The 21,948-nt window shown below is 54.0% G+C and overlaps 10 protein-coding genes across 10 annotated transcripts; 5 read left to right on the top strand and 5 right to left on the bottom strand.

Moving 5' to 3' along the window:
• Nucleotides 1–525: 525 nt before the first annotated feature.
• Nucleotides 526–1,674, top strand: GLRG_05884 (U2 small nuclear ribonucleoprotein A; the record flags this gene model as incomplete). The annotated part of the gene is made up of 5 exons (XM_008096569.1): nt 526–604; nt 694–734; nt 864–1,124; nt 1,218–1,352; nt 1,435–1,674. The coding sequence occupies 5 exons, from the start codon at nt 526–528 to the stop codon at nt 1,672–1,674; spliced, it is 756 nt and encodes a 251-aa protein (XP_008094760.1).
• Nucleotides 1,675–2,060: 386 nt separating this feature from the next.
• On the bottom strand, nt 2,061–2,913 carry GLRG_05883 (histone-like transcription factor and archaeal histone; the record flags this gene model as incomplete). The annotated part of the gene is made up of 4 exons (XM_008096568.1): nt 2,061–2,398; nt 2,557–2,647; nt 2,708–2,793; nt 2,850–2,913. The coding sequence occupies 4 exons, from the start codon at nt 2,911–2,913 to the stop codon at nt 2,061–2,063; spliced, it is 579 nt and encodes a 192-aa protein (XP_008094759.1).
• Nucleotides 2,914–3,957: 1,044 nt separating this feature from the next.
• Nucleotides 3,958–6,504, top strand: GLRG_05882 (voltage gated chloride channel; the record flags this gene model as incomplete). Its single annotated transcript, XM_008096567.1, has 1 exon — nt 3,958–6,504. The coding sequence occupies one exon, from the start codon at nt 3,958–3,960 to the stop codon at nt 6,502–6,504; it is 2,547 nt and encodes an 848-aa protein (XP_008094758.1).
• Nucleotides 6,505–6,931: 427 nt separating this feature from the next.
• Nucleotides 6,932–8,038, bottom strand: GLRG_05881 (uncharacterized protein; the record flags this gene model as incomplete). The annotated part of the gene is made up of 4 exons (XM_008096566.1): nt 6,932–7,279; nt 7,340–7,375; nt 7,427–7,523; nt 7,746–8,038. The coding sequence occupies 4 exons, from the start codon at nt 8,036–8,038 to the stop codon at nt 6,932–6,934; spliced, it is 774 nt and encodes a 257-aa protein (XP_008094757.1).
• A 1,312-nt stretch (nt 8,039–9,350) lies between these two features.
• On the bottom strand, nt 9,351–9,969 carry GLRG_05880 (transcription initiation factor IIA; the record flags this gene model as incomplete). Its single annotated transcript, XM_008096565.1, has 3 exons — nt 9,351–9,503; nt 9,704–9,851; nt 9,923–9,969. 3 exons carry the CDS (start codon nt 9,967–9,969, stop codon nt 9,351–9,353), a joined length of 348 nt encoding a protein of 115 aa, XP_008094756.1.
• Nucleotides 9,970–10,415: 446 nt separating this feature from the next.
• Nucleotides 10,416–11,199, top strand: GLRG_05879 (ATP synthase subunit C; the record flags this gene model as incomplete). Its single annotated transcript, XM_008096564.1, has 4 exons — nt 10,416–10,473; nt 10,533–10,659; nt 10,722–11,030; nt 11,091–11,199. 4 exons carry the CDS (start codon nt 10,416–10,418, stop codon nt 11,197–11,199), a joined length of 603 nt encoding a protein of 200 aa, XP_008094755.1.
• A 396-nt stretch (nt 11,200–11,595) lies between these two features.
• Nucleotides 11,596–13,775, bottom strand: GLRG_05878 (molybdenum cofactor synthesis domain-containing protein; the record flags this gene model as incomplete). Its single annotated transcript, XM_008096563.1, has 3 exons — nt 11,596–13,322; nt 13,369–13,447; nt 13,500–13,775. The coding sequence occupies 3 exons, from the start codon at nt 13,773–13,775 to the stop codon at nt 11,596–11,598; spliced, it is 2,082 nt and encodes a 693-aa protein (XP_008094754.1).
• Nucleotides 13,776–14,131: 356 nt separating this feature from the next.
• GLRG_05877 (Rpp14/Pop5 family protein) lies at nt 14,132–14,746 on the top strand (the record flags this gene model as incomplete). The annotated part of the gene is made up of 2 exons (XM_008096562.1): nt 14,132–14,345; nt 14,394–14,746. 2 exons carry the CDS (start codon nt 14,132–14,134, stop codon nt 14,744–14,746), a joined length of 567 nt encoding a protein of 188 aa, XP_008094753.1.
• Nucleotides 14,747–14,752: 6 nt separating this feature from the next.
• On the bottom strand, nt 14,753–15,927 carry GLRG_05876 (uncharacterized protein; the record flags this gene model as incomplete). Its single annotated transcript, XM_008096561.1, has 3 exons — nt 14,753–15,421; nt 15,477–15,802; nt 15,864–15,927. The coding sequence occupies 3 exons, from the start codon at nt 15,925–15,927 to the stop codon at nt 14,753–14,755; spliced, it is 1,059 nt and encodes a 352-aa protein (XP_008094752.1).
• Nucleotides 15,928–16,482: 555 nt separating this feature from the next.
• Nucleotides 16,483–21,281, top strand: GLRG_05875 (patatin-like phospholipase; the record flags this gene model as incomplete). Its single annotated transcript, XM_008096560.1, has 3 exons — nt 16,483–16,775; nt 16,831–19,739; nt 19,918–21,281. The coding sequence occupies 3 exons, from the start codon at nt 16,483–16,485 to the stop codon at nt 21,279–21,281; spliced, it is 4,566 nt and encodes a 1,521-aa protein (XP_008094751.1).
• Between the last annotated feature and the right edge of the window lie 667 nt (nt 21,282–21,948).

Here is a 21,948-nt window from a genome sequence, read left to right as displayed (position 1 = left end):
GTAATACCTTTTTACTACTAGGGGTAGTAACCCCCTTCTTTAGCGCTATTATTTAATAATAGTAGTAATAATAATAGTAATAAGCTTATTAATTAAAGCTATTTACACTATAGTATCTATATAAAAATCTATAAATCTACAGGTAAGTAGTAGCTACTTAGCAGGGTAACCCCCCTACGTGACCCTAACTAGGGTAGTTGTAATAGTGTTTCTAACGCACGGACTGAAAAGTAGGTTTTGGACGCTGCCAACGCAACAGACTGTAGCTCTTATCGGGCGGGAAATTTTATGACGCCGCCGCCTTGTCAAGCGCCAGCTTTTCAGCCTTGTCAAGAAGTCCACTACAAACCCACGCGACTATAAGACGCGACGAAGAACTGCCATTGAGCCGACGAAATCCTCTACGACGCACTACGGATCGCGAATCAATCACGCCACAGTTCTAGTTACGAACAAGTCCCATCCCCCCCGAGGTAACCCCCAGCACACTACCACCGCCTATAGCATCAACAGCCGACTACCAAGATGAGGCTCACGGCGGAGCTCATCAAGGGCTCGCTGTCCTACCTGAATCCGCTCAAGGAGCGGGAGCTTGACCTCCGAGGTGCGTTATTGTGAAAAGGACAGATACTACACTTTTTTGGGAGAGCAGGATTGATAGCAAGGGCCGTTTGCGCCGACCGGAAACAATAGGACATCGAATCCCGGCGATCGAGAATCTGGGTGTTGCAGGCGTGAGTCCATCCCCTCTCCTTTCCTCCTCAGCTCTTATCTCTTGGTCGCGACACTGTCTGCAAATCTCTGGAAAGGAGAAGGGGCAGAAGAGGTAGAGTGAGTCGCTGACGTGCCCGGACCAAAAACAGCCCCACGACTCCATCGATTTCACCGACAACGACATCCAGGTGCTGGGCAACTTCCCGCTGTCGCCACGCCTGCAGACGCTTCTGCTGGCGCACAACCGAGTATCGAGCATACAACCTGCGCTTCCGAACGCAATTCCGAACCTGGCGCAGCTCGTACTTGCGTCGAACCAGTTGGCCGAGCTCGCAGATTTGGATGTGCTGGCGGGCTTCAAGCGGTTGACGCACCTGGTGTTGGCGGATAACCCCGTAACCAAGAAGGAGGTGCGTTTTTAGTCCCCATCATATACCTCGCCTTTTTCTTGTCGGATTCTGGTTACTGGGGGTTGTTGTGCTGATACGAGATGCTATGTGTAGAACTACCGGTACTGGGTCGTCTGGCGCTGTCCTTCGGTGCGGTTCCTGGATTACCAAAAGGTCAAGGAAGCGGAGCGGGAGAAGGCGAGGGAGCTGTTTGGCACGGCGGAGGAGCCCACGGCCGAGGCGTCCAAGGTATGACTATCCAACTCTGACTCCAGACACTCTTCTACGGCCGTCAAAAGTTGGGAATGCTAACCGGTAAACTTACTCCCAGATCATGGGCATCAAGTCTAAGAAGCTCGACCTCGCCGCCTCAAACGGCGCAACCGGCGGTGGTGGGGCCACCTCCAAGCTCTCGCGTATCAAACTTACGGACAAGGAGAAGGAGCGACTGAAGGAGATGATCAAGAAGGCCGATAGCCTGCAGGAGATTATCCGGCTGGAGAAGATGCTGACGGAGGGCACGATCCCGGCGGGTGTGCATCTGGACGGGGACGCCACCATGGAGGACTGAGCGAGAAGCATATAATGTCAGACGTCATATTTGACGCCGGCAGGAGGGGACGAGGGCGGCACGTGTTCGTATCATGGACTGGCGTTTTCTGTTCAATCACGACAAAAAAGGGTTCCGTTGTTTTAAAGACGTTCTTATTAATGGGCATCCGGGGGAACCCAAGAAAAGGCCTGTTCATCATACAAGTCATCAATGGTGCTTTTCTCTTACAAACTCCTGGTGTTTTTGGTATGTACGTTGGTGAAGTATGTATTCTGCATGCAACAACCACCCCTTTTTTCGTTTTTCTTCTTCTTCGTATAACGACTGCCTCTTTGAGTGATGTCTCATGAAAGGGGGTCCATATACGATTCTGAGGGAAGACCGGGGGCGGCCCGGCGAGGGCCTTAACCCGTCATGTCGACGTCCTCGTCCTCGTCGGCGGCGGCGGTTGCGGCAGCAGCTTGGCGGGACTCGACCTCGAGCTGCGCGCTAGGGTCATCCGAGTGAAGTGCTGCCGTCAGGGGGTCGGCGGTGACGGCAGCGGCAGCACGAGCGGAGGAGCCGTTGACGCCGTTGACGGCGCTGCTTTTGAGGGTGGACTGGCGCTTCTTTGGCTCCTGGTCGGCTTTCCTGGGCTGGGCACGGGCGGCGGCGGCTTGGTCCTTGATCTGTTTGTAGGGAACGGTCTTGGGGATGATGTCTTCGAGAAACTCAAGGTTGTCGTGGTGGTTCACGGCGGTTGCTGGCCCGCTTCCGTTAGCCTGGTCTCTGCTCCCTGGCTGTAGACAAAGTTTGGGTGAGAGGCGGGAGGGGGATGAGGGAAAGGAAAATATTAGACAGATTATGAGGGTAAAAGGACGTAAGGGTTGATTCGAACACAGTGACGCAAGGAAAGCTTACCCAGGTCCTTGTACTGGACGTTGCGGCGGGGTTTGCGTTCGGCCTTGGCCATGTTGTGGCCCTCGGCGGCGAGGTGTTGAATAAACATTTCCTAGGCGTGTCAACAAAATGTCCGAAGACGGGATGGCCTTTGAGAGCAGGTTGGGCTTACAGTCGCTAGAGTGATCACAAAGGCTGCGTTGTTTGAGCAGATACTGATGTCGGGGTCTGTGCCGATTATCTTCTTCACACGGGCCACTAGCAAAGAGTTAGGACTGAAGCCCAGAGGGTCTTGATGAAAATATTGAACATACATGGCAGGGCAGGTTGGCCTGTTGCCTCCTTACGGGGAGGTATCGCATTATTGTTGGGAGGCATTGTGAATGGTTAGGGGATGAGGGGATGAATGTCCAGAAGTCTGGTGAGAATCGGTATAGGGGTCTGAAGGAGAGTTAGTAAGTACAGTTGATGAAGGCTGAGATAAGGCTGTGTGTCTGAATGGGAGCGGTCAAAGGACAAATGAAGCAAAGTGAAGTCCTTCGTCAGTGGCGGCTACAGTAGGTGTAAAGCACATTTAAAGTTATCTGGAGGTTGATCCCCTTGCCAGTCTGTCTGCTCCTGGACTCCAAGCATATAAGTGGTTTTTATGGGCAGGGAATTGACGCAGTTTTTCACCGTTCAGGCGATAAACCAAGTACCTTTGTCCTTCATGCACTTGCACAAACCCTTGAGCTGCAAAAATAGCCCGGGGTTAAGATAAAACGAAAGCTGCCTACCTGCTTGGGACTTGGTATATGTGCCTACCAAGGAGGGTAAGACAACAACGATTTGATGCCGCGAGTATCTTCGTCTCTGAGATCCTCTACGTAAATAATTGTCTCGCAGTGTAATGGAGAATGTTTTGTAATCCGAATACCGTCGCTATGCCGCTGGTGTTGGTCGTGTTGTGAGATGTCTTCCGGTGGGTAGTCGTTGAGGAGAGTGTCACTTTGGATACAAGTCGCGCCAAAAAGGCCAGTGAGACGCGACCACTAAAAACGCGCCCGCCTCACTGCTGCACCAGCCGCAAGTCGTAAAGTGCAAGCTTAAGTACACCCAATTGCAGGGAAGCCCCCAGACACCCCGAAGACGCTCGCGGCGTCCGCATTAATTCGCTGGGAACCATGATTGTCCTCGTAATCCTTGCTCCTCCCGATTTAGCCTCGTCCGCAGCTTGCGGCCAACACCACAGACCTCTCTCATTGATCAGCGAGCAAAGATTGCAACATACAGCCCAAAGTCATCGATGTCCCGCTGACTAGGTTTCTACCACCTACCATTGACGACAGCCGACCACACTGGCCTGATGCCCATTGGGAACCCTCCCCCACTTCACTTGCTCTCGACCGGCGCGAACATGCGCACAGCGCCGCCGATGCGACAATGACTTCCCGTAGCACGTCCTTCTCCCACAGCCCTCACCGGCTCCCGCGCCCGTCCATCAGCTCGAGGCTTTCGTTCGCTGTCTCGACCGTCGAGCAGGATGAACATGACGATGAGGCCGCCGAGGCCGCGCCCGCCCACCGTCAACAACAGCAGATCGAAGACGAGATCGCCGAGATCAAGCGTTACGAGGACTTTACCACCATAGACTGGGTCCAGGATGCCGCTCAGGAACAGGCCCGTAGGAAGCTGCGCCGGAGGCGGCGCGCGGGCATGCTCGATAACGGCCAGGCGGGCTGGAGATACCGTCTGCGCGAGTCCTACGATGCCGCGCAGGGCTGGCTCGTCGTGACGCTGATCGGAGTCGCCATCGGGCTGAACGCGGCGTTTCTAAACATCATAACGGAATGGCTGTCTGATATCAAGACGGGATACTGTACGACGGCGTTCTACCTCAACGAGAACTTTTGCTGCTGGGGCGAGGACAACGGCTGCGACGAGTGGCATCACTGGACGGGATTCGCCCCGGCCAACTACATCCTCTACATCCTCTTTGGCACCGTCTTCGCCTTCACCTCGGCTACTCTCGTCAAGTCGTTTGCGCCGTACGCCGCGGGATCCGGCATCTCCGAGATTAAATGCATCATTGCCGGGTTCGTCATGAAAGGCTTCCTAGGCTTCTGGACGCTGTTGATCAAGTCCGTCTGCCTGCCCCTGGCCATTGCCTCAGGTCTGTCCGTCGGAAAGGAGGGTCCCAGTGTACATTACGCCGTGTGCACCGGAAACGTTATCTCGCGGCTATTTGAAAGGTACCGCCGCAACGCCTCGAAAACGAGGGAGATCCTAAGCGCTTGTGCGGCGGCCGGTGTTGCCGTTGCCTTTGGTAGCCCCATTGGCGGCGTACTGTTTTCTCTGGAAGAAATGTCGAATTACTTCCCCCTCAAGACGTTGTGGCGCAGCTACTTCTGCGCTCTCGTAGCCACAGCTGTGCTTGCAGCCATGAATCCCTTTAGGACGGGACAACTCGTCATGTTTCAGGTTCGCTACGACCGGTCGTGGCACTTTTTTGAGGTGGTGTTTTACATTATTCTAGGCATCTTCGGCGGTCTCTACGGTGCCTTCGTCATGAAGTGGAACCTGCGGGTACAGGCTTTCAGGAAAAAGTACCTTTCAAAGTACGCCATCGCGGAGGCCACTATACTCGCCGCCGGAACGGCCATCATTTGCTACCCCAACGTCTTCTTGAGGATCGACATGACAGAGAGCATGGAGATACTGTTTCTTGAGTGCGAGGGAGCTGAGGACTACCATGGCCTATGCGAGTCCGACAAGAGGCTTTCGAACATTCTGTCGCTGGCTCTGGCCACAGTTTTGAGGGTCCTGCTCGTCATCATCTCGTATGGTTGCAAGGTGCCGGCTGGCATTTTCGTTCCATCCATGGCGATTGGCGCGTCGTTCGGCCGCACAGTAGGCATCATTGTCCAAGCAATTCACGAAGCCAACCCCACGAGTGCATTCTTCGCGGCTTGCAAGCCGGATGAGCCTTGCATCACACCCGGCACATACGCTTTTCTTGGTGCAGCCGCAGCGCTGAGTGGCATCATGCACATCACCGTGTCTGTGGTTGTTATCATGTTTGAGCTCACTGGCGCTCTGACGTACATCCTCCCCACCATGATCGTTGTCGGAGTGACCAAGATCGTCAGTGAGCTCTTTGGCAAGGGCGGCATCGCTGACAGGATGATCTGGTTCAGTGGGTTCCCTTTCTTAGACAACAAGGAGGAACATAACTTTGGCGTTCCCGTCTCGGAGGTGATGCGGACGGAGATTACATCGTTGCCGGTGAGCGGTATGCCGTTTTCCGAGCTCGAGAAGCTCCTCAAGGTGGATACGTACCAAGGCTTCCCTATCGTCGAGGATGCAGCGTCCAAGATACTCATCGGCTACATCGGTCGCACGGAGCTGCGCTACGCTATTGATCGGGTGAGGCGTGAGCGACCCATCGACCCACAGGCCCGGTGTACCTTTTCACCCCCGCCGGCAGCCCTTAACTCAGCTGCCCCGCTCACACCCACCGTGACGGTGAACTTCGACTCGACGTCGTCTACAACTGTCGACTTCAGCCGGTACATTGATACCACTCCCGTTACAGCGCACCCTCGGCTACCTCTCGAAACGGTCATGGAGCTCTTCCGCAAGATTGGCCCGAGAGTCGTATTGATTGAGTACCACGGCCGCCTGTCGGGTCTCGTGACCGTCAAGGACTGCCTAAAGTACCAGTTTACAGCCGAGCACGCCGAAAACCTGCGCGACGACTCCGCTCTCGCTGAGAGCCAGGAGAAGTTGTGGAGCGCAATGCGGCATGCTGCGAATTGGGTGTCTGAGAAAGTGTCAATGGCGTCTGGCGGGCGGGTGCGGCTATCGTCGTTTGATGAGCGAGGGGGTATGGGTGGAAGCTATGGCGGTGGCCGGTCCGCTGGTGCGCACATATTGGACGGCGATGAAGATGCTATCGATGATGGGGCGGTAGAGCTGGATAATCGGTGATGTTATCTGTCTTGTATGATCTGGCGCGTGGTCTGAGATCTGGGAGTTCAAGTATGGTTCAGGAAGCATGATTCTTGGTCGGCGTTATTTGGGCATGTGCATACATGGCTGGACTTTGTTCTCGGGGCATTAGATGTGAATCGATTTCAGCAACAATCTGCTGAAAAGTAACAGACCAGCTTCGTCCGTATCATGATATGATAGCTATGGGATGCGCGATGGTCCGGGTGACCAGAAGCCAGGGTTTGATAGATTGATCACAAGAATATTACGGAAGCTAGAGGCCATGGGGACCCAATTCCCAGGTTGCAACGCAAACGATTGTAGGGTATAGAACCTGAACATCTATCACATGTATCATACATTCTTTGTGTTGCATGTACAGACATATACAATCGTCATCCTATACGAATATCTCTAGGTCAGCTCAAGCCTGGTGCTCAGATGAGTTCATGTCTCCTAAATCAACAATGTCCTCATCCTCGGAGTCCTTGTCTTCATCCGGAACATCGAGCGGCACGGTAGCGAGCCCGGGCTGCTGAGGCACCGGCGCATAGTCGCCGCCGGGCTTGTCGGCCTCCTCGTCCTTGCGGCCGATGATGACGTTCCCGGCGACGAGCATGGCGGCGCCGACCCACCACAGCGGCGGCAGGGCCTCGGTGAATATAGCGAAGCCGAGGATGGCGGTGATGACGAAGTTGGTGGACGTGTTCATAATGGAGACCTGCGTGGTCGATTGCCCCTTGGCGAGGGCCTTTGTAAAGAGAGTCCACATCTAATGGGAATATGTTAGCTGACTGATGCTACCTACGTAAGCGAGGGGCGGTTGACTTACAATGCCGTTGAAAACGAGGTTGAGACCAAAGAAGACCTTCAAGACGGGTTAGTGTGGCGGGGATGAGAGGCGATCAGATGAGCTTACGGCTCGCAGAATAACCTCAAAAGCACCTTCGATGTTTTGCAGGTGAAGGAAGTTGGAGATTGCTTGCGATATGGCGGTTGTCAAATCAGTCGTGGTCCTACGGGGTTGTGAGCGGAAGTCTTGGTGCTGAGTGGAAAGGAAATTGTTTAGGTTATTGCACCGGGATTGAGATAATTGGCGTCAAGACAATCCCAAGGCGAGCATGCTCTAGGAAGCTACTAAGAAAAGAAGAGGAACAACAAACTCATCCGAGTGAAGTTGGTTCGCGAAGACTTGGCCCAACGCCTGATTGAGCCGGAACAGGAAGTGGGCAACTCACAGTTTCGCAAAGACGCCATTGAACGCCGCGCAGGCGCCGCTCGCAACGGCGAGGACAATCCACTGGTTCCGCCGTGCCCAGGCCATGCTTTTCGTCGCCTCGTCGTTGTCAACTGCCTCGGTAGCTTGCTGGCTACTGCTGCTGCGCGCGTCGTCCTCGTGGCGTGGGAGCAGCGGGCGGTGCTCGTTGTCCAGGGTAGTTGACGTTGCGGCGGCCATGGTGGGTATCTGTGCCTTTTGAGGGTGATTGGGGGCGGCGGTTACAGAGGCGGCAGGCTGTCTTTGGCGGAGCATTATTGTGGAAAGAGAAGGGGGAAGAGAAAGGAGAGGATGTTACTGCTGGGCGAGCGACCCCTGTTTTGCTTCTGTGCTTTGGCTTTGCTTGGGGATAGGATGGGATGGATGGCAGACGGACGACGGGTTGACGGTGCTATGCTTGGCGATGGGATGAGGTAAGGTGCGCTGTGCTGTGACAGTGCGACAAAAGACGCCCCACGTATAGGAGGTTGTGCGCTCCAAGGAGTCCGAAGAGACTTAGCGGCAATAACAGCAGCAGCAGCAGCAGCAGCGAGACCAGATGGCAGGCGCTTGAAGAACGACGAGTAAGCGGTAATTGTGATTGAAGGTCACAAGAAGAGTGTGGGGGATCCTAGCAAGAGCAAATCCAGTTGCACGCCGTCTTGAGAGCTGCGGTGATGTCTCTCGCTCCACCTCATGTTGTCTTAGTGTACATTGATAAGGTTCACAGCAATAAATACCAAAAACGAAAGGGGCTGCGCGAAGCAAGGGGGCTCAATTGGAAACCGTGTCGTTGGACATACAGAAGCACAGGCCGCTGAGGTTAGCGATGGGGGAGAATGAGAAGGAGAACAACGCAAACGCGTGCTGCCCCCGGTTCCGGAGAATGAGGCACCGGGCTATGCAGGTACCCGGCGTGCCGGCATCGGCCGTTTCCCCACGCAGGCGTGTTTAGGGAGTGCCTGGCTACCATCCGACAAAATCGACCATGAGGTTCCTAGAAGGCCAAAGCAAACTCTCTAGCCGCCAAAATCTGCCATTCGACGGTGCCCCGAAGCCAAACAGAATAGACTTTGATTGGTCAGTGGGGACGGCGTATATGTCATGACGTAGAGTGCCAGCAATGACATATCGCATTGTTTAGTGAGAACCATCCAAGAACAATTTAAGACGAGAGGCAGCATCGCGCACAGGGTCAGTAGCACATGCAGACAAGCGTCGCCAAGGTATTTGTACGGGGGATTCACTCGACTATTATAGAGTCGGTCACTCTTACAGCAAAGCCACGAACACAGGTGATGAGACGCTCTCCATGCGATCACTCAGTCTATTGACTCGCCCATTGTAGCCATGTGCGCAATGCTGTACAAAACCTCTTGTGGTATCACAAACGTAAGCTTGTATAAACTCCCAATTGTCCCTAGCCAGGTGCCATCATAAGACCATGAACCTAAACGCCAAATATATGCAGCCACTGGGGGGCGCTCGTCGATTTCGTCGCCCGTGTCCCAAAATGCGTATCCACCCGTGTACGAGAAAGATGGACGAGGCCGCTGCTGGCCCTCTCGGTCTTGTATGCGCCCACCCTTCAAGGCCCTTCGCCCGGCTTCTTGGCGTTACAGCTGACAATTTTGACCTTGTCGGCCGTGACGATCTGACCACCGTTATCAAGCTTGAACTGAACGTTCTTGATAAGAAACGTCCAGACTTCGTCGCAAAAACGGTAGGTACTCAAGCTGCCCTGCAAGGGAAACCGTATTAGCATGCGTTTGTTGGGTGTACAAATGACCATGATGCTGGCTGCGCATCTGCCGTCAAGGGTATTCTTGTAACGGTGGAGCGCGATACCCTCCAAAGACAGGGAAACCCCGAGGGTAGGGCCCAAAGGCCAGCGATAGAAGAGGGCGACGAAGAAGGACCAACGAAGCCGGCGGCACATACCTTGAAGGTGAGACGAGCCTTGACGCTCTTCTGCAGAGCCTCTGTTATAGCCTGATCGAAGTTGGCCAGAATCTTCATCGCCAGCTGGGGATGGATGCGCTCTTCGCTGATAAGGTCATCAAGCATGTCCGTTAGCGCAAGGCCGATGCTGCAGTCAGATACATGAGTTAGTTATATGCAGCAGTATATGTATAGTAATTGTCATGGATGGCGCAGTACCTGCTACGGCGATAAAGCTCGTAGAACGATTGAGGTGCGGCTGCCATCTTGGAGATTTGTCTTGGATCTCCTGCGGGCGGGCGTCGGTTCAGGTGGTTGTGAGTGTGAAAGAGGCAAGGTTGCATTTATACTGGCCTTGTTTGAGGATATCCTTGGACCCAGCTTACTCAGCTGTTTAGGAAGTGGGTCCGTTGCTGCTCTCCGTGGTTGCCTGTTAGTGTACTCTGACTCTGGCGACGCCCTTGCCTTAATAGGTAGGTACCTGGGGAGGCAGGTACCTAGGTATCTTGGTGCTTTCGCCGCGGATTACCTAAGGAAACAGTGGATATACACGTCATGTGACTTTGCCAACTCTGGGTTGCTTTCTGCTTGCACCTCAGATACCTTACCTCGCCTGGCCGACTAGAGAGCTCGACGTAGCTGCAACGACCAAGACCTCCGCTGTCAACCACCATCCACGACACCGGGAACGATACACGCTGAAACGACCACGATGAGTCTCACGTATGGCCTGGGAGGCATGGGGAGCACCCTCCTCGTTGTGGGAGCTTGTATGGACCCGCCCTGCGCTGCACTGGCGATTCGCGACAGCGCGAGCTAACAGAGACAGACATGCTCTTCACAGGATCGGGCGAGGCCTTTAATGTCGGCGAATTCCTTGAATCTATCTCACCCTATGCGTGGGCGGACACGGGCATCGCCCTCTGCATCGGTCTTTCCGTCGTAGGCGCGGCATGGTACGCACAAGCATCCGACCTTCAGTATCGCGGGTCATTTCTAACGGGCCGTCACCATTTAGGGGTATCTTCATCACCGGTTCCTCCATTCTCGGCGCGGGCGTTAAGGCGCCCCGGGTGCGAACCAAGAACTTGATCTCCATTATCTTCTGCGAAGTCGTCGCCATTTACGGCGTCATCATGGCCATTGTCTTCTCTGCCCAGCTCGAGAACGTCCAGGGTGCTACTTTGCACGACGGCAACAGTTACTACACTGGATTCGCCCTTTTCTGGGCCGGTATCACCGTCGGAATGTGCAACCTGATCTGCGGTGTCGCCGTCGGCATCAACGGCAGTGGAGCCGCGCTGGCCGACGCCGCCGACCCCACACTGTAAGTCTTGCCTGGATCAGTGTCGACGGCGTTCTGGTTAACTAATCACCCGGCGCACAGTTTTGTCAAGATCCTTGTTGTCGAGATCTTCAGCTCCGTCCTCGGTCTTTTCGGTCTGATCATCGGTCTCCTTGTCTCCGGCAAGGCCAACGCCTTCGGTAAGGCATAAATATGACTCGCGATGTAAATGACATCAAGGGGTTCAAAAGAAGGAGATTACTACGGACAGCATAGCAAATGCCGACCTCGGGCACAATGTACAGTGGAGTACTGCATTACACCAAGACTACTTGGGCTGGCGTTAATGGCATACGGGCAGGGCGAGGATATTTTGTATTGTACACTATGGAAGTATTATAGCTCTTCATCAAGATGATTTCTGTGCGAGAATTCCGGACACGATGCACATATTCATAATTCCGACCTGCATGTGTACATCGCGGTACATTTGTTGAAGCACTAACGTCCTCACTCTTGCAAGTCATGGTTGTCAGACTGTGCTTGTGAACCAAATTGGCATATAATTACTGATTTACTCGAGCTAGGCGTTTCTTCGCCTATATGTTTAAAGCTCTGCCCGGACATCACCCATCAGAAGGGCCTCGACCTTGCTTCCCTTCTCCAGTGGGCCCGAGCCCGTTGGCAAAGCAAGCAGCGCGTTCGCAGATTTCAAGCTGCCGACCTTTGAGCTTCTCTGGCCACCAGTGCTGCTTGCCGAAAGCGACCCATCCTTCCCTACCGTGACAATCGCGCGGTGGTATTCGGGGCGCATCTTATCAAGGGGGAATTCATGAGCCAGGGTCACAGGCACCTTGGGCAACCCAATAGGTTCGATCCCCGAGAGCTTGTGCAACGCTGGCAGGACGAAGAGGTGGAAAGTCACAAGAGCCGAGGCCGGGTTTCCGGGCAGCGAGAAGACAGCCTTGGTGACCCGCTCGCCGAGCGTTGTCTTGGCCGGCACTGTGGCGAAGGTGGTCGGCTTGCCCGGTTTCATGGCCACGCGTCCAAAGTGAATCGTGCCGCCAAGGGACCGCTCTATGGTCGGCTTCAGGAGGTCGAGTTCACCCATGGAAACGCCACCCGTGGTGATTAGCAGGTCGCTGCGGCGTAGGCCCTCACGCAGGTTCTCCTCAAGCGAGTTGGCCTTGTCGCGCGCGATGCCAAGGTCGATGACCTCGAAACCCCACTGACGCACGGCAGACATGAGCGTGATGCGGTTCGTGTCGCGGACTTCGCCCAGGCGAAGACCGCCGGGACGATCCGGCTCGATGATCTCATCGCCCGTTGAGAGGATGCCGACGACCGGGCGCTTGTAAGTCTTGACTTCGGCGACACCGACGGCTGCGAGAAGGCCAATTTCGCCACCGACGCCAGAGATCTGTTCTCCCTTTTTGAGGATCACGTCGTTCTCCTGGATGTCGCTACCGACTTCGCGGATGTTTTCACCGGGCTTAACGCCGTCGGCGAGGATCTCAACCTCCTTTTCCTCCTTCTCGTCTTTAGTCATGGATTTCAAGACGGTATCCTCGACCATGATGACGGAAGTGGCGCCAGGGGGCAGAGGGGCCCCTGTCGTTATTCTGGCGACTTCACCTTCCTTGAGGCCCTTCACATTACCGGGTGCGGCGTGGGATACCGCTGTGACAGGGAAGACACCCTTCATGTTGCCATCATCGGGCACGACCACAGCGTACCCGTCGACAATGCTCGCCCTGAATGCCGGAACACTTTCTCTCGCTGTGACGTCCTCTGCAAGCACCGAGTTCACAAGATTAACGCCAAGTTTGGAGGTCACAACTTCGGCCTCAGGGGTAAAATCCTTGATCAGTCGTAGGGCATCATCTACCTCTAACATGGGGTATGGTGACTCTCTATGTCTGCGTGTGGGGCCAAGACTCGGGTCGTTAGACAAAGGGTTATCGCCCGGCTTCGTGTGTCTGACGGGGCCTCTGTGCCCATGCCCATGCCCATGTCCTTGACTATGAACGTGGGAATGGCCATGGGGGTGACTGTGACTGTGGTTGTGGTCTTGGTTATGGCCGTGTGAGTGGTCTTTCTGGGGCTTTGATGCCGTGGAGGTGGCTTTTATGTCTATACCAGCATCCGACTCAAGCTTCTTTACTCCGCCTTCATGAAGAATTCGAGAGTCTGCGCCAGCGGCCTGGACGCATGCATGAGGCAACGTCTTTAGGATAGCTTGTAAGTTCTCCTTGGCACCCTTGGGAGAGCCGGGCAGTGTGACGATGACGGTAGTATTGCGAGTGCCAGCCACTGGTCTGGACATCATAGCGACTGCTGCTGTCAGTATGGCTCTGTATGAGATGCTACCTTCTCTTACATGGGGTCACAGCCAGAGACGAGGCCAGCATTGCGTGCACCAGACCCGGAGCGGTCCGGTGAAGGAGAGTTGCTACAGCCTAAACAGCGGTATCAATATTGAATATTACATTCCTAGTTCATTCATCGTACCTCAGGTGTATTGTCTGATACTGCGAAGCCAGTTCCTCCAGTAGTTAGGATCAAGTTGACTCCTTCGATGGGGCCCAGGTCTGCCCAGAGCATGATTTGACGCTGAATCTGGGGCACATGGTCTGGCACGATCTTGGTTTCCGTGACTTTCCACTTTCCGCCGCCCTCGTTCTCGATGACATCTCTGAGAACAAGTTCAGACTTGTCTGTCGAAGGGTCCTTGGACGCCGTCGTCGAGATGATCAGGATGGCTACTTTGAGAGGAGCGTCAGTCATGGTGTAAATCGTGACTAGGGGGTATCAGAACGTTGGTAAAAACGTAATATTCGAGGCACAGATCTCTTATAAAAGACCCGAAAATTTATGAGCACACCACCACAAATACGTCTGATATCACTTTGGTGAACTATGCTTGGTGACGTCGGGAACTCGTAGGCGCAGAAGGGGATGGTGAAGCTCCCCCGCCTTAGTAAGTGACGTACTGTAGGTACGAAGAGCGTCCCGCCACAAGGACCCATCTGCAAGCCAGGGTCGCGCCTATTGCGGTACGTACCGCCAGCCATGAACTTTTTCGAATGTCAACCTCAGCAGTCAACTCAGTCACGGAAGAACACTGCCACCCACGCGCCAGAATGGTCCGAATCAAGGAGAGATATCTTCTCGTCAATATTCTGTACCCACCAGGGGACTCGAAATCGCAATCGCCTAATGTCCCGGACTTTGTCTTCATTCACCAACCGACAACGGGTAGTCTCACTCCCCAGTCTCTGCTGAAGGCCATTAGAGCTGAAGTTGCTATCCTGTTCGGCGACTATGGTTCTGGCGCTATCGAGGGGAACCTTCAAGGTAAGCGTGATTTTTCAAGTTTTATCTAAACAGTGCCTAATTATGCAGCAGTCAAGTACCTTTCTCCTGCAACGTCAACTTTCATTCTGAAAGTGAAGAGAGCACACTACCGCCTCGTTTGGGCTGCCCTGACTTTCATGAAATGCGTACCGCTTAAGACAGGGGAAGGCAAACCGTGTACTTTCAAGGTCGTCAGGGTGAGCGGCACTATTCGCAAGGCTGAAGAGGAGGCCGTTCGACAAGCTAGACAGCTCGTGCTCGCCGCCAAGGACTCTGCCGCGGCTGCTACCAGCGGCGCTCTGCCGATGTTCACCGAACCCAAGGTCCAAGTTGAAGACACTATCATGTTTGACGCGTCAGACGTCTCTGACGAGGATGAAATGGGTGAAGAAGACGGCTGAAGGGTATCATTTGTTCTTGCGCACTACTTTTACACCACTATCCGCGGGTATCGACATGTCGCCGAAGTCTGGATCATAATCCGCCGCACCCTGCTGGGGGGTCGGACCCGCGTTCGGATCCTCCGCCTCCCGTATTTTGGCCTGCTCCTCCCACTCTTTCCGCTCCAGCTCGTCATACTCTGCCTTGCGATCGACCCAGCGCTCCTGTATATCCTGAATCTCCATCATGGCCGACTCGTTGCGCATGGCAACCTGCCAAACGGAATCGTTGGCGCCCTCTGCGCTTCCGAATACGTAACCACCCGCTCGATCGATCACCCGGAGGAGATGCATCATGCTCTTCTTGTCTTCCACCGCTAGGACTTCGAAACGGACCAGGCTGTAGCTCTCAATCATGTTGGAGACGGCCTCGTTCAATCGGCTGAACTTCTCGTTGCGCATCGCTGGCGATTCCTCCTCCAAATACGGGATCAGGTATGACAGGTCGTCGACATCGGTGTAGTACTCGAGGTTAAAGGGTAGGCTGTCGTAGGAGGCGACTTTGTCGATTTTGGTAAGGACATTAATGTGTGGCATGTCCATCTGGAGCATGGCACGGAGGGCCAGAAGTAGGTTCGAAATGTACAACGAGGGTTGCGTGAGGCAGAAAGAATCGGAGAGGTGTACTACGACAAGCTGTCACGAGGTCAGTGAGGTTGATCAAGGGACCGGTGGTACCTGGGAGACTAACTCTAAAGCCGACTTTTTGCAGCCGGAAGAAGATGTTGCGCAGAGAGTTATGATGTGTGTATAGCTCGACCTGGCCTGGACAGTCAAACAGGATGTAGTCTTCGCTGAACTCTTTCAACCCTTCTTCGAGCCATTCCATGTTGTGCTCCAGCTCCTCCAGAGCGTAGAGAATGCCGCCGTTCGGCCCCAGCTTGTCGCTCGCCATGATGTCCTCCAACTTCACCAGGTCGCGAATGTCGAGTGCTTTCGGGTAGTTTGTGTGGTCGTTGGCGGGATCGAGGTTTACCACAGAGCATGCGCGACCAATTGCGCCCATGAACTGGTGCACTAGACGTGTCTTGTTAGCTTTGGCAGCCACGAAGCATGCGTTGGCAAGGGCGGCTCTTACTGCCATCGCAGTAGGTGCTCTTTCCGGAGCCTGGACTGCCCAGGATAAGCTGCGCAAAAGGCATGGCAGCGTTTACCGAGTAATCCGATCTGGATTTGCCGTGTACACTTGAACGATAAAATTAAGGAGTTGGTGGCGTCTGAACCGTTTGTCGCGGACTAGGACTAGATGTTCAAAAGTTGAAGTTTCCCAAGCTAGTTGTACCCCTCCATGCCACATTACCAACAGCGCTGTCGCTGAGCGAGCACCTCCAGCGCCTGGCGTCACATGCCCGCACGTTCCGCCCTGGAACTTTGTAGCGGCGTGGGGCGGCACTTTTTTTTGACCGCCCCCCGAGTTCCTTGGACTTCCAAGCTTCTTCAAGCTCCCCCCCACAAGCGCAAAAAGCTCGTTTTCTTCCGTTTTCTATTTTTCTCCTTTTCTCTTCCTTCCAATCACCAACCACCCCTCACCGTCGGTCTTGCGACTCAGCCACCAACAACGGGCTTAAAACATCTCCCTCTCTGGCACGCGCCCTGTTAGCCCCCAGGGTCGCGCTTTCCGAACATGTAACCTGTCTTTACTCCCTTTGCTTTTGCACTATGCTGCAAGGTCTTTCCCGTCCCACAACACCGCAGTCATGTCGTCTTCCGACATTTCGAGTGCCGCTCACGCGGTGTCAGAAAGCTTGTCGGCAACGATGAAAACCTCTTCCGATGCCCTGCCTTCTGCCTTTACGCGCGCGCAGGAAGTCGTCGCAGCCCAGGGGTCGTCTAGTTGGTTGGGTCTGTTTGGCCGGTTGATTCTCGCCATTCTGTCTTTGATCTCCTCGATCCTCTACTGGGCCATACGGATCGTTACCATTACCATCCCAACCGTCCTCTTCACCATGTTCTCAACGAGCTGGACCGTGACGATGAACGCTACTACGTTGTAAGCACCATCGCACGTATAAGTCCTTGAGCTTCTGCTAACGTCATACGTATAGAATGGTCATAATGGTCGCCATTATATCTGCTGTTAGTTGGGTGGTGCGATACCGCATCCTGAACATGTACTCCCGACTTCCGCCGGAGCCTCAGAGAAAGGAGCCTGACGTTGACCTCTTTCCCGACACACATGATGAGGGCAAGAAGTCTGGTTTATCGAGCTACCTGGACGAGTTTCTTAGTGCCATCAAGATCTTTGGCTATTTGGAACGACAGGTCTTCCACGAGCTGACGAGGAGCATGCAGACTCGTAAGCTCATCGCTGGCGAGACCTTCAACCTGGAAGAGGAGAAGGGATTTTGTATCGTTGTGGACGGTCTAGTGGAGATCTTTGTCAAATCTGGCCGAAATGCCAGAGCCATGGACCCAGATCCCTGCGATAACTTCGGGCCCGATTCTACCTATCCTGGGGAAGAGGAAGACGTGTCGCTACATGGACAGCAGAGATATCAACTTCTCACGGAAGTTCGCAATGGAGCACCGATGTCTTCTCTGTTCTCTATCATGTCGCTGTTCACAGAGGATGTCAAACTTCGGTCGACGGATGACGAAGCCCCTGAACCTACGGCAAGCAGCGCCGGTCTGAGAACATCTCCATTCTCACGCAACACCGGTTTCCGCCGTATGCCTTCGGACCCCGCTAGCCCATTCCCTGTCACGCCCGAGTTTCCCGAGAACGCGGAGGAGGGGTCTGGCGTGCGGATTGAGGAGCCTCCGAAGCGGGCTGCTACGCCGAACTTGCCTGGTGGCGCAAGAATCCCGCCCATCTCTTTGGACAGCTCTGGAAGCGCCCGCCAACCCAAGCGTCCTACGCTTCAGAGTCGAGCAACGTCTGGCTCGGCCCATCCGGACATCATCGCTAGAGCGACAGTTGACACGACCATCGCTATCATTCCGGCCAGCGCCTTCCGCCGCCTGACCAAGGTCTATCCCAAGGCAACCTCTCACATCGTCCAGGTCATCCTTTCCCGCTTCCAAAGAGTCACGTTGGCGACAGCTTACAACTATTTGGGGCTCATTGGTGAAGTGTTGCAGACCGAAAAAAATATGCTTTCCTTCACCACTTGCCAATTGCCCAACATGCTCCGTGGCGATGCTCTTCAGCGCCTGAAGGAGAAATTCGATCGAGAGCGGGAGAGAGTTGGTGGTGAATCTGAAAGCAAGGGCATAGCGCTTCACAATGCCAACGCTCATCGTCGACGCAAATCGACGTCTACCCTTCGAAAGGATGCCGTGAAACACTCTATGGCCACCAAGGAGAGGTCCTTTTCTCAAGTTGCGACGACCATCGCACCACCAAGAGAGAGAGCTTCGACGCATACAAGTCCTGGCGATCTTTTGGCCAACATCCAATCCGCGAGATACGCTGATCATCGACCGTCGGGCGGGAGTACTGGTCCCATTGACGTTGCCGATGTTCTTCGTCATGAAGGATCTAGCCCTCTCGCTCAGCGCTCGTTCAAACCCTTCTCGACCCAAAGACATTCCCGAGCATCAGTTGATGGCAGAGAATCTCTGGACGAAGACAATCTCTTTCGTCAGTCAATTCTCGAATGCATGTTTAAAGCGATCGGTCTCAGCAGCAATGGCAGCGTTTCACGTGAAGCCGAGTCTGTCGAAGGCTCCCCTCGGCTCTTCTCCTATGACCAAAGACGGTCAAGACCAGGACCTGGCAACAATGCATTCGGCCTCATGGGGCCTTTTGATGCCTCTGGTGATGGCGATACAGAATCGATGACATCTGGTGGGTTCACATTGAATACACCACCCAACGCACACCTTCTTGCGAACGACATGAAGGATGACGTTGAGATCGTCTTTTTCCCCAAGGGATCAGTATTGGTTGAGCAAGGCGAACGCAACCCCGGTCTTTACTACGTGGTAGATGGATTCCTCGACATTTGTACATCCAAGGAGGATTCTTCCGCGGACATATTGCAGTCTGCAAGCAGAACATCGCTGCATGCTGGTTACATAGGGATGGATGGCTCTCCCGGATTTTCCACGGACAATATGGACACCAAGACCAAGAAGCCATACCGTCGCAGTGTATCACTCATCAAGCCCGGCGGACTCGCAGGATACGTCGGCACTGTGTCGTCATACCGATCTTTCATCGACGTGGTGGCCAAGACGGATGTATACGTCGGATTCCTCCCACTATCTGCTCTAGAACGGATCGTTGATCGTTATCCTATTGTCCTGCTGACAATGGCCAAGCGATTGACTAGCCTCCTGCCGCGTCTCATTATGCACATTGACTTTGCTCTGGATTGGGAGCAAGTTGATGCTGGCCAGGTGCTTTTCCATGAAGGCGAAGAAAGCGAGGCCATCCACATTGTCCTCAACGGTCGACTCCGTCTTGTTCAAGACAGGAAAGATGGCGGTGTCAATGTCCGAGCCGAGTACGGTCAAGGCGAGAGTGTTGGCGAGCTGGAGGTCTTGACCGAGTCCGTCAGACCCGGTACGCTTCATGCTATCCGACAAACTGAGTTGGTCAAGTTCCCGCGCACACTGTTCAACAGCCTTGCTCAGGAGCATCCGAACATCACAATCAAGATTTCCAAAATCATCGCGTCGCGCATGAGGAACCTCGTTGACGACCCTTCTCAGCTCCTCTCCAAAGAGGTGGGTAACACGAACACGATCACTAAGGGCTCGTCTTCCCTTAACCTGAGGACAGTCGCTATCCTGCCTGTCACTTCTGGTGTTCCTGTAGTGGAGTTCGGCAACCGCCTGATGAACGCCTTGGCTCAGGTTGGCCCTGCAAATGGCGCCACCTCTCTTAACCAGTCCGCAATTCTCAACCATCTCGGCAAACATGCATTCAATAAGATGGGCAAGCTCAAGCTTTCTCAATACTTGGCTGACCTGGAAGAGAAGTACGGTCTGGTTGTCTACGTCGCAGGTAAGCGATTCCACTGTACTTTACGCAACCCGTCCCTTTCATGATGAACAAACCTGTTTCCCGAGGCAAAGCCCGCTGAAGGCCAAACATTAACTCTAATTTTTTCCTGATTGGACACCAATTCCACAATATTTTGATGGCGCACGCAGCATATTCAATAATGCTAACCATTTGTCAGATACCAATGTCAACTCCCCATGGACTCAGACATGCATCACGCAAGCTGACTGCATCCTGCTAGTGGGTCTTGCCGAGGGCTCCCCCGAGATTGGTGAGTACGAGCGGTTTATGCTGGGAATGAAGTCGACAGCGAGGAAGCTCCTCGTTCTTCTCCATCCCGAAAGATACTCTCAATCGGGCTTAACCAGAGCTTGGTTGAGGAACCGTATGTGGATCAATGGCGGACACTACCACGTTCAAATGCCTCTCGGACCTAACATCCTTCCCGCGCATCCGCCTTCCAAGAGGACTAGCACGACTCTGAAGGAGAGAGTCCAGATCATCCAGGCGGAGATCCAGAAGTACACTTCGAGGAAGACAAGACACAGCGCGTTCTACTCTCCAGACGCGCCGTTCAAGGGTGATTTCCACCGTCTGGCCCGACGGCTTTGTGGCAAGTCTGTTGGTTTGGTCCTTGGTGGAGGCGGAGCTCGAGGCTTGACCCAAATCGGCATTATCCAGGCCATGGAAGAATCCGGTATTCCCATTGATGTTGTCGGTGGAACTTCGATCGGATCCTTCATAGGTGCCCTTTATGCCCGCCATGCCGACGTTGTTCCGATTTTCGGTCTCGCCAAGAAGTTTGCGGGCCGCATGGCCAGTATGTGGCGTTTCGCGCTGGACCTCACGTACCCAACTGCTTCGTACACCACTGGGCACGAGTTCAATCGTGGCATCTTCAAAGCATTCGGCAAGACTCAGATTGAGGATTTCTGGCTAGAGTACTACTGCAACACGACAAACATCAGTAAAAGTCGAATTGAGTACCACACTAGCGGCTACGCATGGAGATACATCAGAGCATCGATGTCCCTGGCTGGTCTGCTTCCACCACTGTGCGATGAAGGCAACATGCTTCTGGATGGCGGTTATATTGATAACCTAACCGTCTTGCATATGAAGAGGCTGGGTGTGGATACTATCTTCGCAGTGGACGTTGGTGCTCTCGATGATGACACCCCACAGGCGTATGGTGATTCACTTTCGGGTGTGTGGGCATTTTGGAACAGGTGGAACCCGTTCTCGGGTACGCCCAATCCTCCGACGTTGGCGGAGATCCAGGCTAGACTGGCTTACGTGTCTAGCGTCGACGCCTTGGAAAGGGCGAAGACCATGCCCGGCTGCTTCTACATGCGACCTCCCATCGACGACTATGGTACGCTCGACTTTGGCAAATTTGACGAGTTGTACCAAATGGGCTACAAATATGGGCAGGGCTTCCTGCAAAAATTAAGAGATGATGGTGCGCTGCCTTTTATGGAAGAGACCGAGGCTAAGAAGGCGATGCGGAGGACCATGGCGCCCAGAAGAGCCAGCATCTAGTAGATTTGTAGAACTGAGACAACGTATACGAAGAGTCTGTACTCCGTATATATGGAGGATACCACTATTGCATTGTTGCTTACGCAGAACGTTGTCGTAACGGTGCACCCCGCTCAAAAGCTGCGCTATTTGAACCCAGCCATTTGGCAAAGGGTTCAGCAATTAGGTACCCAAAGGGCATCCCTGCATCGGTCGCGTGGGTAAGACAGATCAACCGCATATTGGCAGGACCAAGAATCGGCGGATGTCTCACAATGTTGTTGAGTTAGTGGTTGGCTCTTAAGCATTGAAGCTTTGTCTCAAGAGCGCCATTCCATTGGCCGCTACGGGCCTCATTTTGCTGGAGCTATGGCCAAATCGGGATCTGACGTCAACGGCTTGGAGATGAGTACTACTCGATTCTGGGCTAGCCCATGACATCATGCCGCACAGTGACGACAAGCCTTCACTCTCAACCCAATGGGCAAACTCTCAAGCATCGGGCATTGAACATCCATGCGTGTCAGATGCCGGTCAATAGAGCGGGGTTGACCATCGGCCTAGCGGTGAAGGGGCTGGAACTTGCAAGACGTAGTACCAAGGAGATCGGACTCCGAAGGGAGAAGCCCCAAAGTGCCTGATATTAAATAAATTCGATGCTTGTCAGTCAGCGCCGTATGTCAGATTT

Source organism: Colletotrichum graminicola (genome assembly GCF_000149035.1).
Source record: "Colletotrichum graminicola M1.001 genomic scaffold supercont1.20, whole genome shotgun sequence".
Classification (NCBI taxonomy): domain Eukaryota; kingdom Fungi; phylum Ascomycota; class Sordariomycetes; order Glomerellales; family Glomerellaceae; genus Colletotrichum; species Colletotrichum graminicola.
This window is presented reverse-complemented; position numbering and strand designations above follow the sequence as displayed.